This window comes from Stenella coeruleoalba (genome assembly GCF_951394435.1).
Source record: "Stenella coeruleoalba genome assembly, chromosome: 6".
Taxonomy (NCBI): Eukaryota; Metazoa; Chordata; class Mammalia; order Artiodactyla; family Delphinidae; genus Stenella; species Stenella coeruleoalba.
In genome coordinates, this window is record NC_137151.1 from 82,666,325 (window position 1) to 82,680,164 (window position 13,840).

At 33.4% G+C, this 13,840-nt stretch overlaps 1 protein-coding gene across 8 annotated transcripts in view; it reads left to right on the forward strand.

The window, feature by feature from the left end:
* The window catches only part of GULP1 (GULP PTB domain containing engulfment adaptor 1), a 266,852-nt gene that overhangs the window by 231,648 nt on the left and 21,364 nt on the right, over positions 1 to 13,840 (forward strand). For all 8 annotated transcript variants that reach the window (XM_079924619.1, XM_079924612.1, XM_079924615.1 and 5 more), the window contains 2 exons: positions 9,221 to 9,337; positions 10,020 to 10,112. In XM_079924619.1, the coding sequence (XP_079780745.1) occupies positions 9,221 to 9,337; positions 10,020 to 10,112 (210 nt within the window). The remainder of the gene's footprint in view (positions 1 to 9,220; positions 9,338 to 10,019; positions 10,113 to 13,840) is intronic.

Sequence of the window (13,840 nt, forward strand, 5' to 3'; positions counted from 1 at the left end):
GCACAACTTCTTTATCCATTCGTCTGTTGATGAGCATTTAGCTTGCTTCCATGACCTGGCTATTGTAAATAGTGCTGCAATGAACATTGGGGTGCATGTGTCTTTTTGAATTATGGTTTTCTCTGGGTATATGCCCAGTAGTGGGATTGCTGGATCATATAGTAATTCTATTTTTAGTTTTTTAAGGAAGCTCCATACTGTTCTCCGTAGTGGCTGTATCAATTTACATTCCCACCAACAGTGCAAGAGGGTTCCCTTTTCTCCACACCCTCTCCAGCATTTGTTCTTTGTAGATTTTCTGATGATGCCCATTCTAACTGGTGTGAGATGATACCTCATTGTAGTTTTGATTTGCATTTCTCTAATAATTAGTGATGTTGAGCAGCTTTTCATGTGCTTCTTGGCTATCTGTACGTCTTCTTTGGAGAAATGTCTATTTAGTTCTTCTGCCCATTTTTGGATTGGATTGTTTCTCTTAATATTGAGCTGCTGAGCTGTTTATATATTTTGGAGATTAATCCTTTGTCTGTTGATTCATTTGCAAATATTTTCTCCCATTCTGAGGGTTGTCTTTTCTTCTTGTTTATGGTTTCCTTCGCTGTGCAAAAGCTTTGAAGTTTCATTAGGTTCCATTTGTTTATTTTTGTTTTTATTTCCATTACTGTAGGAGGTGGATCAAAAAAGATCTTGCTGTGATTTATGTCAAAGAATGTTCGTCCTATGTTTTCCTCTAAGAGTTTTATAGTGTCCAGTCTTACATTAAGGTCTCTAATCCATTTTGAGTTTATTTTTGTGTATGGTGTTAGGGAGTGTTCTAATTTCATTCTTTTACATGTAGCTGTCCAGTTTACCCAGCACCACTTATTGAAGAGACTCTCTTTTCTCCACTGTATATCCTTGCCTCCTTTGTCATAGATTAGTTGACCATAGGTGTGTGGGTTTATCTCTGGGCTTTCTATCTTGTTCCATTGATTTATGTTTCTGTTTTTGTGCTAGTACCATATTATCTTGATTACTGTGGCTTTGTAGTATAGTCTGAAGTCAGGGAGTTTGATTCCTCCAGCTCTGTTTTTTACCCTCAGTACTGCTTTTGCTATTCGGGGTCTTCTGTGTCTCCATACAAATTTTAAGATTTTTTGTTCTAGTTCCGTAAAAAATGCCATTGGTAATTTGATAGGGATTGCATTGAATCTGTAGATTGCTTTGGGTAGTATAGTCATTTTCACAATATTGATTCTTCCAATCCAAGAACATGGTATATCTCTCCATCTGTTGGTATCTTTGGTTTCTTTCATCAGTGTCTTATAGTTTTCTGAGTACAGACCTTTTGTCTCCCTAGGTAGTTTTATTCCTAGGTATTTTATTCTTTTTGTTGCAATGGTAAATGGGAGTGTTTCCTTAATTTCTCCTTCAGATTTTTCATCATTAGTGTATAGGAATATAAGAGATTTCTGTGCATTAATTTTGTATCCTGCAACTTTACCAAATTCATTGATTAGCTCTAGTAGTTTTCTGGTAGCATTTTTAGGATTCTCTATGTATAGTATGATGTCATCTGCAAACAGTGACAACTTTACTTCTTTTCCAATTTGTATTCTTTTTTTTCTTTTTCTTCTCTGATTGCCGTGGCTAGGACTTCCAAAACCATGTTGAATAATAGTGGTGAGAGTGGACATCCTTGTCTTGTTCCTGATCTTAGAGGAAATGCTTTCAGTTTTTCACCATTGAGAATGATGTTTACTGTGGGTTTGTCGTATATGGTCTTTATATGTTGAGGTAGGTTTCCTTTATGCCCACTTTCTGGAGAGTTTTTGTCATAAATGGGTGCTGAACTTTGTCAAAAGTTTCTTCTGCATCTATTGAAATGATCATATGGTTTTTATTCTTCAATTTTTTAATATGGTGTATCACATTGATTTGCATATATTGAGAAATCCTTGCATCACTGGGATAAATCCCACTTAATCATTATATATGATCCTTTTAATGTGTTGTTGGATTCTGTTTGCTAGTATTTTGTTGAGGATATTTGCATCTATATTCATCAGTGATATTTGTCTGTATTTTTTTTTTTCTTTTGTAGTATCTTTGTCTGGTTTTGGTATCAGGGTGATGGTGGCCTCATAGAATGACTTTGGGAGTGCTCCTTCCTCTGCAATTTTTTGGAAGAGTTTGAGAAGGATTGGTGTTAGCTCTTCTCTAAATATTTGATAGAATTCAGTTGTGAAGCCATCTGGTCCTGGACTTTTGTTTGTTGGAAGATTTTTAATCGCAGTTTCAATTTCATTACTTGTGATTGGTCTGTTCATATTTTATATTTCTTCCTGGTTCAGTCTTGGAAGGTTATACCTTTCTAAGAGTTTGTCCATTTCTTCTAGGTTGTCCAATTTATTGGCATAGAGTAGCTTGTGGTAGTCTCTTAGGATGCTTTGTATGTCTGTGGTGTCTGTTGTAAATTCTCCTTTTTCATTTCTAATTTTATTGATTTGAGTCCTCTCCCTCTTTTTCTTGATGAGTCTGACTAAAGGTTTATCAATTTTTTTTATCTTCTCAAAGAACCAGCTTTTAGTTTTATTGATCTTTGCTATTGTTTTCTTTGTTTCTATTTCATTTATTTCTGCTCTGATCTTTATGATTTCTTTCCTTCTGCAAACTTCGGGTTTTGTTTGTTCTTCTTTCTCTAGTTCCTTTAGGTGTAAGGTTAGATTGTTTATTTGAGATTTTTATTGTTTCTTGAGGTAGGCTTGTATAGCTATAAACTTTCCTCTTAGAACTGCTTTTGCTGCATCCCATAGGTTTTGGATCATCGTGTTTTCATTGTCATTTGTCTCTAGGTATTTTTTTATTTCCTCTTTGATTTCTTCAGTGATCTCTTCTTTATTTAGTAATGTATTGTTTATCCTCCATGTGTTTGTGTTTTTTACGTTTTTTTCCCTGTAATTCATTTCTAATCTCATAGTGTTGTGGTCAGAACAGATGTTTGATATGATTTCAATTTTCTTAACTTTACTGAGGCTTGATTTGTGACCCAAGATGTGATCTTTCCTGGAGAATATTCCATGCGCACTTGAGAAGAAAGTGTAATCTGCTGTTTTTGAATGGAATGTCCTATAAATATCAATTAAATCTATCTGGTCTATTGTGTCATTTAAAGCTTCTGTTTCCTTATTTATTTTCATTTTGGATGATCTGTCCATTGGTTTAAGTGAGGTGTTAAAGTCCCCCACTATTATTGTGTTACTGTTGATTTCCTCTTTTATAGCTGTTAACAGTTGCCTTATGTATTGAGATGCTCCTATGTTGGGTGCATATATATTTATAACTGTTATATCTTCTTCTTGGATTGATCCCTTGATCATTATGTAGTGTCCTTCCTTGTCTCTTGTAACATTATTTTAAAGTCTATTTTATCTGATATGAGTATTACTACTTCAGCTTTCTTTTGATCTCCATTTGCATGGAATATCTTTTTCTGTCCCCTCACTTTCAGTCTGTATGTGTATCTAGGTCTGAAATAGGTCTCTTGTAGATAGCATATATATGGGTCTTGTTTTTGTATCCATTCAGCAAGTCTGTGTCTTTTGGTTGGAGCATTTAATCCATTCACTTTTAAGGTAATTATTGATATGTATGTTCCTATGACCATTTACTTAATTGTTTTGGGTTTTTTTTTGTAGGTCCTTTTCTTCTCTTGTGTTTCCCACTTAGAGAAGTTCCTTTAGTATTTGTTTTAGAGCTGGTTTGGTGGTGCTGAATTCTTTTAGCTTTTGCTTGTCTGTAAAGCTTTTGATTTCTCCATCGAATGAATGAGATCCTTGCCGGTTAGAGTAATCTTGGTTGTCGGTTCTTCCCTTTCATCACTTTAAGTATATCATACCACTCCTTTCTGGCTTGTAGAGTTTCTGCTGAGAAATCAGCTGTTAATCTTATGGGAGTTCCCTTGTATGTTATTTGTCATTTTTCCCTTGCTGCTTTCCATAATTTTTATTTGTCTTTAATTTTACCAATTTGATTAGTATGTGTCTTGGCGTGTTTCTCCTTGGGTTTATCCTGTATGGACTCACTGCACTTCCTGGACCTGGGTGGCTATTTCCTTTCCCATGTTAGGGAAGTTTTTGACTATAATCTCTTCAAATATTTTGTCGGGTCCTTTCTCTCTCTCTTCTCCTTCTGGGACCCCTATAATGTGAATGTTGTTGCATTTAATGTTGTCTCAGAGGTCTCTTAGGCTGTCTTCATTTCTTTTCTTTTTTTTTTTTTCTTTATTCTGTTCCGCAGCAATGAATTCCACCATTCTGTCTTCCAGGTCACTTATCCGTTCTTCTGCCTCAGGTTTTCTGCTATAGATTCCTTCTAGTATAGTTTTCATTTCAGTTATTGTATTGTTCATCTCTGTTTGTTTGTTTTTTAATTCTTCTAGGTTTTTGTTAAACATTTCTTGCATCTTCTCAATCTTTGCCTCATTGTTTTTCCGAGGTTCTGGATCATCTTCATTATCATTATTCTGAATTCTTTTTCTGGAAGGTTGCCTATCTCCACTTCATTTAGTTGTTTTTCTGGGGTTTTATCTTGTTCCTTCTTCTGTTACATAGCCCTCTGCCTTTTCATCTTGTCTATCTTTCTGTGAATGTGGTTTTTATTCCACAGGCTGCAGGATTGTAGTTCTTCTTGCTTTTCCAGGGTATACTTTCTCTTTGAGTGCAGTGGAATGTTTACAAAGATACATCATATCCTGGACCATATTTTAAGACTCAGTAAATTTCAAAATTGAAAATTTTACAGAGTATATTCTCTGACTACGAATTGTCAAAATGTTTTAAATCATAACACACTTCACGTAATAATAGCTCAAAGAAAGTCACAAGAGGAATTAGATTATTTTTCTCTGAATAACAACAAAATACAAAATATCAAAATTTGTAAAAGACAGTTAAAGCAGTACTTAGAGGGATATTTATAGCTTTAAATGCTTCTATGAGAAAAGATAAAAAGATTAAAAGTAATCATCATGCTCTTGATCTTGAGGAGTTAGAATAAGAACAAATTTAAAACAAAGTAAAAGGTAAAAATAACAATAAATAATATAATCGATGATGTTGCAAACACAATAAAGAAAATTAATAAACTAAAAGTTGGTTCTTTAATAAGGATCCTCTAAAAAGACAGATCAAGGACAAAAATAAATGAAGGCACAAATTACCAATACCAGAAACAAAAGAGTGGATATAAGTACAGATGCTACAGTCTTTAAAAGGATACAGAGAGAAATATTAAATAACTATTATGCCAGTAAATTTGTCAAGTAAGATGAAATTGATGAATATTTGAAAAACTTGATTTAACGAAACTGAGGAAATAACAAATCTGAATGTATGTGTAATTAAATTTTTTAAAAAATCTCTTGACAAGTAAAATAACAGACCCAGATAGTTTCACTGTTAAGTTCTATGAAAAAAAATTATCACATAGATGCAGAAAAAGCACAAAATTCAATCCAATTGATGATAAAATTCATAATATCCTAGGAGTAGAAGAGACGTTTCTTATTCCAATAAGGATGTTAAAAATCCTGCAGGTGACATCAAAATTAATGGTGAATTATTGAATGCTTTTCTTTAAGATTGGGAACAGGGCAAGGGTGCTTATTCTCACCACCTCTGTTTAGCTTGGTATTAGATGTCCTAGATGGTGAATAGTTCGTAAAAGAAACAAGAGGCATAAAGATTGGGAAAAAAAGTAAAACTATCTTTTTCACAGATGTAATTTGAATTTTTACAAAGAAAGTCATGTGAAAACTACAAATTACTATGATTATGAAGCAAATTTAATCACAAGATACAAGGTTAATATACAAAAATTAATTGTTTCTGTCTCCTAGAAAAAATAAAAATCTGTTTACTAAAGCATCAACAAACATGAAATAATTAGGATTTTTTGAAGAAGATATGCTGAAATCAACAAACTATTGCAGAAATTAAAGAAGAACGAAAATAATGGGAGAGAGATACCATATTTATAGGTTGGAAGGCTCAATTTAGTTAAGTGGTCAATTCCACCAAATTGATCTGTATATTCAATACAATCCTTATCAAAATCACAATGGGATTTTTGGTAGAAATAGAAAATTTGTTTTTAATATGGTGATTAAAACAGTGCAGAATAGAGAAATTAATCTTGAAAGAAAAGACCAAAGTTGGAAGACACATTTTACCTGCTTTCACAGGGTACTTCAAATAAATTATTATCAAGATCAGGTGATATTGATGTAATGGTAGATAAATAATAAATGAACTAGATTGTAGAGACCAGAAATATCCACACATACGTGGTCAATTGAGTTTTCCACAAATGTGACAAGACAATTTAATGGAGAAAAGAAGTCTTTGATAATTGGTATTGGAGCAGCTAGCTAAATATATGAAAAAATAATACTTAAAAATTAGTTCTTACTTATGCTACATAAAAATAACTTGAGATGGATAATAGATACAAAAGTAGAAGCTTTTATAGCCTGCTGCAAAACTTTCATTAAACATAGGAGAATCTCTCTATGAACTTTGAGTAGACAATGATTTCTTAGAAATGACCCCAAAAGCACTAAATATAGCGGGAGAAAAAAATGATATGTGGGACTTAATTAAAAATAAACATTTTCTATTAATCTATAAACAGTATTATAAAGTGAAATGGCAAGTCACATACATATATCTGAAAAAGAGTTTGTATCCAGAATATATAAAGAACTAAATATCAATAATAAAAAGACAAAAAAACTAATAAAAAATGGGCAAGAGACTGTCTACAGGGAGTTCATAATGAGCAGATAACAAAGGCCAATGATTACATGAAACAGGGCTAATATATTATTCAACAGGGAAATTCAGGTTACAAATACATTGCAATAGCATTACTCATCCAGTAAAATAACTAAATTAAATAGATGTCAATATCTGATGTTGGTGAGAATGTGGAGCAGCTAGAACTCTTTTACTGCTGGTGGGTATGTACAATGGTACTTTGGAAAGCAGTTTGGCAGTTTCTTATAATGTTAAACATAGACCCATCCTATGATTTATCAATTTCTTTCTAGGTATTTACCCAGAGATACGAAAACATATGTACACAAAAAGATTTTACAAGAATGTTGTAACAGCTTTATTTATAACTCAGGACTGAAAACACCAGAAATGTCCCTTGATAGAAAAGTGAAAAATCATTTGTGGTATATTCACTGGATGGAAAGTAATCAGCAATAAAACGAATGATACATGTAACATCTGAGAAACTAAAAAAGAAGACCAATACAAAAGAATATATACAGTATGGCCCATTTTTATAGATACAAGGACAGGTAAAACTGATCTATGGTGAGAAATTGAGCAACGGTTACCCATAAGAAATGTGATTTGACTAGAGGTAGGCATAGGAGAACTTTCAAGGATGATAGAAATATTCTATATCTTTATGATATGGTGGTTATATAGGTATCAAAACACATGTGGCAAAACACACCTGATTGTACAATCATGGTCTGTGCATTTCATTATATATAAATTTTATCCCCTACCCCCCAAAAGTGTGAGGCTTGTAGAGTCAGATATTCTGAATTTGAATCCAGGTTCTCCTCTAACTAAGTATCAGATTTTAGGCAAGTTATACAACCTCACAGAATTGCAGTTGCATAAGTATTGTGGGAATAATAATAACCCCCATCTCACAGAGTCATGAGAAGCAAGTGAGGTAATATATGGAGAATAATTACCGGGGAGCTAAGTGCTATCTTAATTAAAAAGACATGACTTACCATAAAAAAGAGACTATGGATTTTAAAAAATTATTATTGTAAACAAATAATTAATAATGAAGTCAAATGTTATTAGTGATGAATCAACCATCTTACCATTTAAACAATTTTCTGTCCTGTACACCTTGAGTATTTGAGGAAAACACATTGTCTTACTAAGAAGACACATTGAACTCATTTTAACTTTTTAGTATTCCTTAATATAGCTTATTTTCTTTTCCATCTTTTTTGTAAGACAGATAGTTCTCATATAATTTTAGGCATATATTTTGCATTTTTTGGTTTATTGGGTTAAACACTATAAATACTTTTTATGGCTAAATGCCTTTTTAAATGAATAGTGAACTACAAAAATAACTGTCTTAAGTAATCTAAGCTTTATTAATAAAGCATATTTTAAATTTATGTTGCACCTAGGAATCACAAAATTTTAGGATTTGCAATAGATTAGTGAAAGCAGGGCATTTTCAAGATTTAATGTTGCTACCAGTTGTTATGTCATGTGGAGGTGTTATATTAAATATGAAATATTTCTGATGCATTAAATCAATTAATGCCTTTACCAAACTTCTTTATAATGTTAATAAAGTGAATAAATCTTTATTTACTATTTACACTGTTCCCAGTAAGACACTGTGATACCAGTTGAGATATCAGTGGAGAAGGAATGAGCTGGTGGACTTAGGATATTTGTGGCAGTTTCTAGTTAATAGACCAGAGACATAATTGTTTATGAGGCCAAATTCAGGTGACAGATATATTTTGCTCAGTCGGCACTGTGTTTTACAAAAATATTGTTTACTGTCACTTAAAATTGGGAGCTTTCCATATGAATATTCAGATTTCTGACCTCATCTCACATATTTAAAATCGACAACTCTGGGTTGGAAATGTTCATTTCCACAAGCCAAAAATCAATTGGAACTGAGTAGCAAGCAGTTGCTTCCTTTAGAGAGGGCATCCATCAGGTTTTCCACAGACACTACCCAGCCAACCTCATTCAAGTTACTGCCAGGCTTAATAAACCCTCCTCAGTAAGAAAAGGAAATAAGTAGCAAAGCAACAAGAAAAACGGCAGTTGGCACTATGCTTTTATTTAATAGGCAGTAAATATTTGAGGAAGGGAGGAAAACAAACTAGGGAAAAAAATGCTGTGATAAAAGAGATGAGAAGTTGGATAGGACTCTTGCTTCCAACTTCAACAGCTATTCATTTAATTGCCAAAACATTGCTTTTTTATGTTGTGCATGGGTAGGCTTTGAATTATTATGTTAGCATAGACTACTTTGCTCATTTACTATGTCTACCCCTAGACATTGCCCTTTTGAAATACCTCATGTTACCGTTTTTCTTGATTCAAAGAATAGTCTGACATATTATTATTAAAATGCAAATCTTTGTTTGGTTTTTACAAAGGCTGAAGAGATAACTTTAACAATTGGCCAAGCATTTGACCTGGCGTATAGGAAATTTCTAGAATCTGGAGGAAAAGATGTTGAAACAAGAAAACAGATTGCAGTGTTACAGAAAAGAGTGAGTAAACTAAGCTTGTTATTTCACATTTATGTGATGTAAGTACAGGGAAACTTGCATATCATCAAACAAATTTAGAAGGCCTGCCATTAAATTCCCCCCACACTGATTGGAACTGCTTTCACTGTGTTCCTATAATTTTTCATTCCTGATCCCCTGCACAGTTTTTAACCATTTTATATTGAATTCCCACAAGAACTTAGTGTTCTCATGTGACTTTGCTTCACTTCCTGATGCTTCTCATGGGGATCAGAGCAGCAGAAGCAGCAGATGCTGGGTAAGTGGTTTCCCATGCAGATCAGATTCCTTTATAATTAAATTACACCCTTTCTCCACTCTCTTCAAAATCATCATAAGCAAGTTTCACTGTCTTGCAGTTATACTCCAAGTTTATGGGTACAGATTGCACAACGCTATAAGAAAACAGAGATGAGGCATTAGAAACATGAAATTTGCACACACATAAAAACATATTTTAAATTTAATAATATGTCTTTCCAGTGACCTAGAATTCTATGGTATATCCCAAGCTTTATCAAAATAAATTTCTCCCCTGTGCACAAAAAAATACATTAAAATTTTAAATAATATAAAACCCTATTCATTAATATAGCCAATTTAACAGCCAATATCTTCCAAGAACAAATGTCTGAAGATTATTCAATAATCATTTGCTTTTTAGATTCAAGACTTAGAAACAGAAAATATGGAACTTAAAAACAAAGTACAAGATTTGGAAAACCAGTTGAGAATAACCCAAGTATCAACATCTCCAGTAAGTATATAGAATACATACATCTTTTCCTTAGAAATAAGATTTCATGGTGATAAAACATGTGTGGATCATCAGCTCTTCAGTATTCCAAATAATACTCTGGGATCAGTCATTTTAAACTAAATGTAGATAGAGATACAAGGTGCTAAATAAGATTAATTTAAACGTTAAAATTACCTAGGTAGCTCAGATCAGAGTTGTTTTTCCGTGTTGCTCTTTTCTCTTTTCTAGAATAATTCAGCCCTCAATTTGATCTTTTCCTCTTTGTGACATAATCTTCTTTCATTCCAATTGATTACTGTTTACTGAAGTTGATTTAATGACTGAAGCCAATCTGCCCTTGGAGTACTGAACTTCATTATAGAAGCTGGACTGTTAACACGATCGAATTGGTTTCTTATATTACATAGCAAGGGCTCCTACTGGGAGTAACAGAGTTATATTTCACACACTAAAATCAGTGGTAGTCTCTGCAGACAACACTCAGTATTTTTATAGTTAAATTATTTACTTTTGGTTTATCACAGATTTGAAATCATTTTCTTATCTTGAGATATGATGCCATTATTTTGTGATTTTAGCTAAGGGAATTTTTTGAGGGGAGATAGAATTTAAAACAGTTGATATTTTTTTCTAGGCAAAATATACTTAGGAATTTTATTCTCTTTTAGAATCATCTGTACTGATATTGTCCATTAAAATGTATATTTTATTTTACATTTAGAAATTTTAATATATAACTTTTGGCATGATCCTATGAACTGAAACACAATTATAGCATTTACAAACTTCTGAAAAGAATTTTTGTTGCAAATTTTCATTTGCAAGTCAATTTAAATATATTTATTGCTATCTACTATTAGAATATTTCACCGGTTCATTACCATGAATAATATTTCTGTAAGAAGTTACATTTTGGGTTTTAAATTTGATGTGCCCTGGAAATGGGTCAAAAAACATTTTTTTCTTCTAAACTCACACTTTTCCATCTTCCACATTGAAACAGTTGGTATTTCCATTGCTTGGCATATAGTTTGTGACAGTGGGGTTGAGACAGCCAAGGTGAGAGAGGTTGGGAGTGAGGTTCCAATGTTGCACAGTGTACCTCTGTAATGCACAGTGAGGTGCTGGAGCATTCTCTTCAAGTTCTGGCTTTATTATAATATCGCTCCCTGTTTTTTCTCTTTACTACGATCATTATTTGCTTCTCATCAAGATGATGATATTTTCTTGCCTTCCCCATCGCAAGGAACAGAACATCAGCTCAAACTGTTCAACCTTCAGTCCCAAATGGAGCAACATTTTTTAGGTCTTGTTGAATGTCTTGTAAGCCATCCTATGAAACAAATTAGGAGTATGAAGATAAATGAAGGAGAAGTTACTTTTTCAATCAGTCTTAATAAGGTAGATTTTGCTGGAATTCATTGCATATGAAAAGTAGCTTTACTTCAGTCTTTATGTTTTCAAAGGAGTAAAAATAAGATCCATCACCATTTTGGATGCAAAACCAAAGCTTATTCATTATGTATCTTCTTTCTCTAGGAAGAGAGCTAGAGGTATCATGTTAAGGAACATGGTAGATTTGGGAAGAGCAGAGAGGTTTGGGACATGTTGATAGGACAGCACATCTGTCTTTTATCTCCTGAAAGCAGACACTGCCCTAGACTAGCACTGGGACAACTGAGAAGGTGGGTCAGGGTTGGGGTTATGTGTGTGCACTGGTGATCTCACATGGTTACCAAGTCAGCTTCAGAAATGGTAAAGAGCAGGAAGAATGAAGAAATGACACTCTCTTCAGTTTCCTGGACCCTCTGGCCTAGGTAGCCGTTAACAAGCTGTGAGCTTGAAAGTTGATAAATGAGCACAGACTATACGTGAGTATATTCATTTATTCAGCAATTATCATTGGTAGAGTCAGTTATATAAAAAACAATAAAATTATTCAAATAGCCAGTTATTAGAATGAATTAAGTCTCCTAAAGTTGTCATTTAGTAATTATCATAGGCATTGTGTTCGTCTCAGCACTGTCTCAATAGAACGCTTAAAAGACTATAACTGAAAGGTTGAATTAAAAAAAGAGAAATAATTTTCTCTAAATCATTCTTTTGCACTTAATACACATGTGTAGAAAGTTTATTGCCTTATTGATCATTATGCACCTAGCTCAAATTATAACTTTGCAATCTACTTATATTCTTTCATCATAGTAATATCTTTGTCTATATTTTCTCTTTATTTTGACTTTTAAAAAATTGTCTCATAACTTTTCAGCTCCTAAAGTCTCATTATGTGAGTTTTGAAATTGCTGATGCATCTTCAAGATTAAAAAATAGAATTTGATTCTTAAAAGAAAGTGAACTCAACATTTTTAAATTGCTAACAATACCTGATTAATTCAAATGGTTTTCAAGATGCTGTTTTAGGTATCTATTAACTTGTTTTTAATTTTTTTTTTTTTTTTTTTTTTTTTTTTTTTTGTGGTACGCGGGCCTCTCACTGTTGTGGCCCCTCCTGTTGCGGAGCACAGGCTCCAAACGCGCAAGCTCAGCGGCCATGGCTCACGGGCCCAGCCGCTCCGCAGCATGTGGGATCTTCCCGGACCGGGGCACGAACCCGCGTCCCCTGCATCGGCAGGCAGACTCTCAACCACTGCGCCACCAGGGAAGCCCATTTTTGGTAAAATTTGATTAGATAACTAAAAGGTCACACCAGCCATCTACCTTAGTAAGCAGTCCAAAGTTAAAGTTGAATTTCTGTTCAAAGGATCAGGTCTTCTAAGAAATTTCAGTCTTATATTGATCCTATTATTCTATATTAAATCATAGATTAAAAGTGTGAGGCCCTGTTGAGTAGAATCTTCCAGATGGAGAACCTTTGTACTCTAAGGAGTCACTGTGTACGTGAGAACATAGATGCATTTCTCTAGTCTCCTCAGAGGCACCCAAAGGAAAGGTTGCTATTTCTTAGGTGCTAGGCTGCCAACCACTTATGTCTTATATACATCAATGTGAATTGGTCATTGATTTATTTTGAAGATGCAAACTAATTTTAGGTTCAAGCTTTTAAAGAAAATCTTCAAGAATCCTAAAAATTTCTTTCAAAATTTACAATTGTGTAAATTTTAGTTTTGTTTTTATTTTTCCTAGTCCTGCTAAGTCATCACTGGTATTTTGAAATAGTAGCTTGGTGACATATTTTACATATTAAGATGCATATCACTTTGATTTTTATTTTCTCACATTTGCCAGTTGCGTACATTTGATATAGTTGTGATCTGTTATGGCAGCTTGTAACACATTTATTAAACATCTTATATGACCATATGCTATTCTAGGCCCTTGGGTTTTAGCAGTATATGAATTGCAGCTGCTATTAAACTTCCATAGTATGGGGAAAGACAGGGAGATGGGTAATAAACCCATAGCTAAATGAATAAATAAATTTAGAAATTTGGATCTTATATAAGATGCAAATAAGTAAATATGAATAAAATAAAAGAGAGAATCAGAGAGAATGGGAGCTTTTTTTTAGAGATAGTGATCTGGGAAGTGCATTCTGAGAATGTAGCATTTAAACTGAGACCTGAATAAATAAAGTTAGTTAATACAAAGGGCTGAAAACAGTAACAAGACCTTTGCGCCTGGAGCATCGTGAAAAAGAGGCAAAAAAATTGAAGAGAGTCAGAGGCTAGATTTTGTAGGGCCCTGTAGGCCATGTTTGTTTGTTT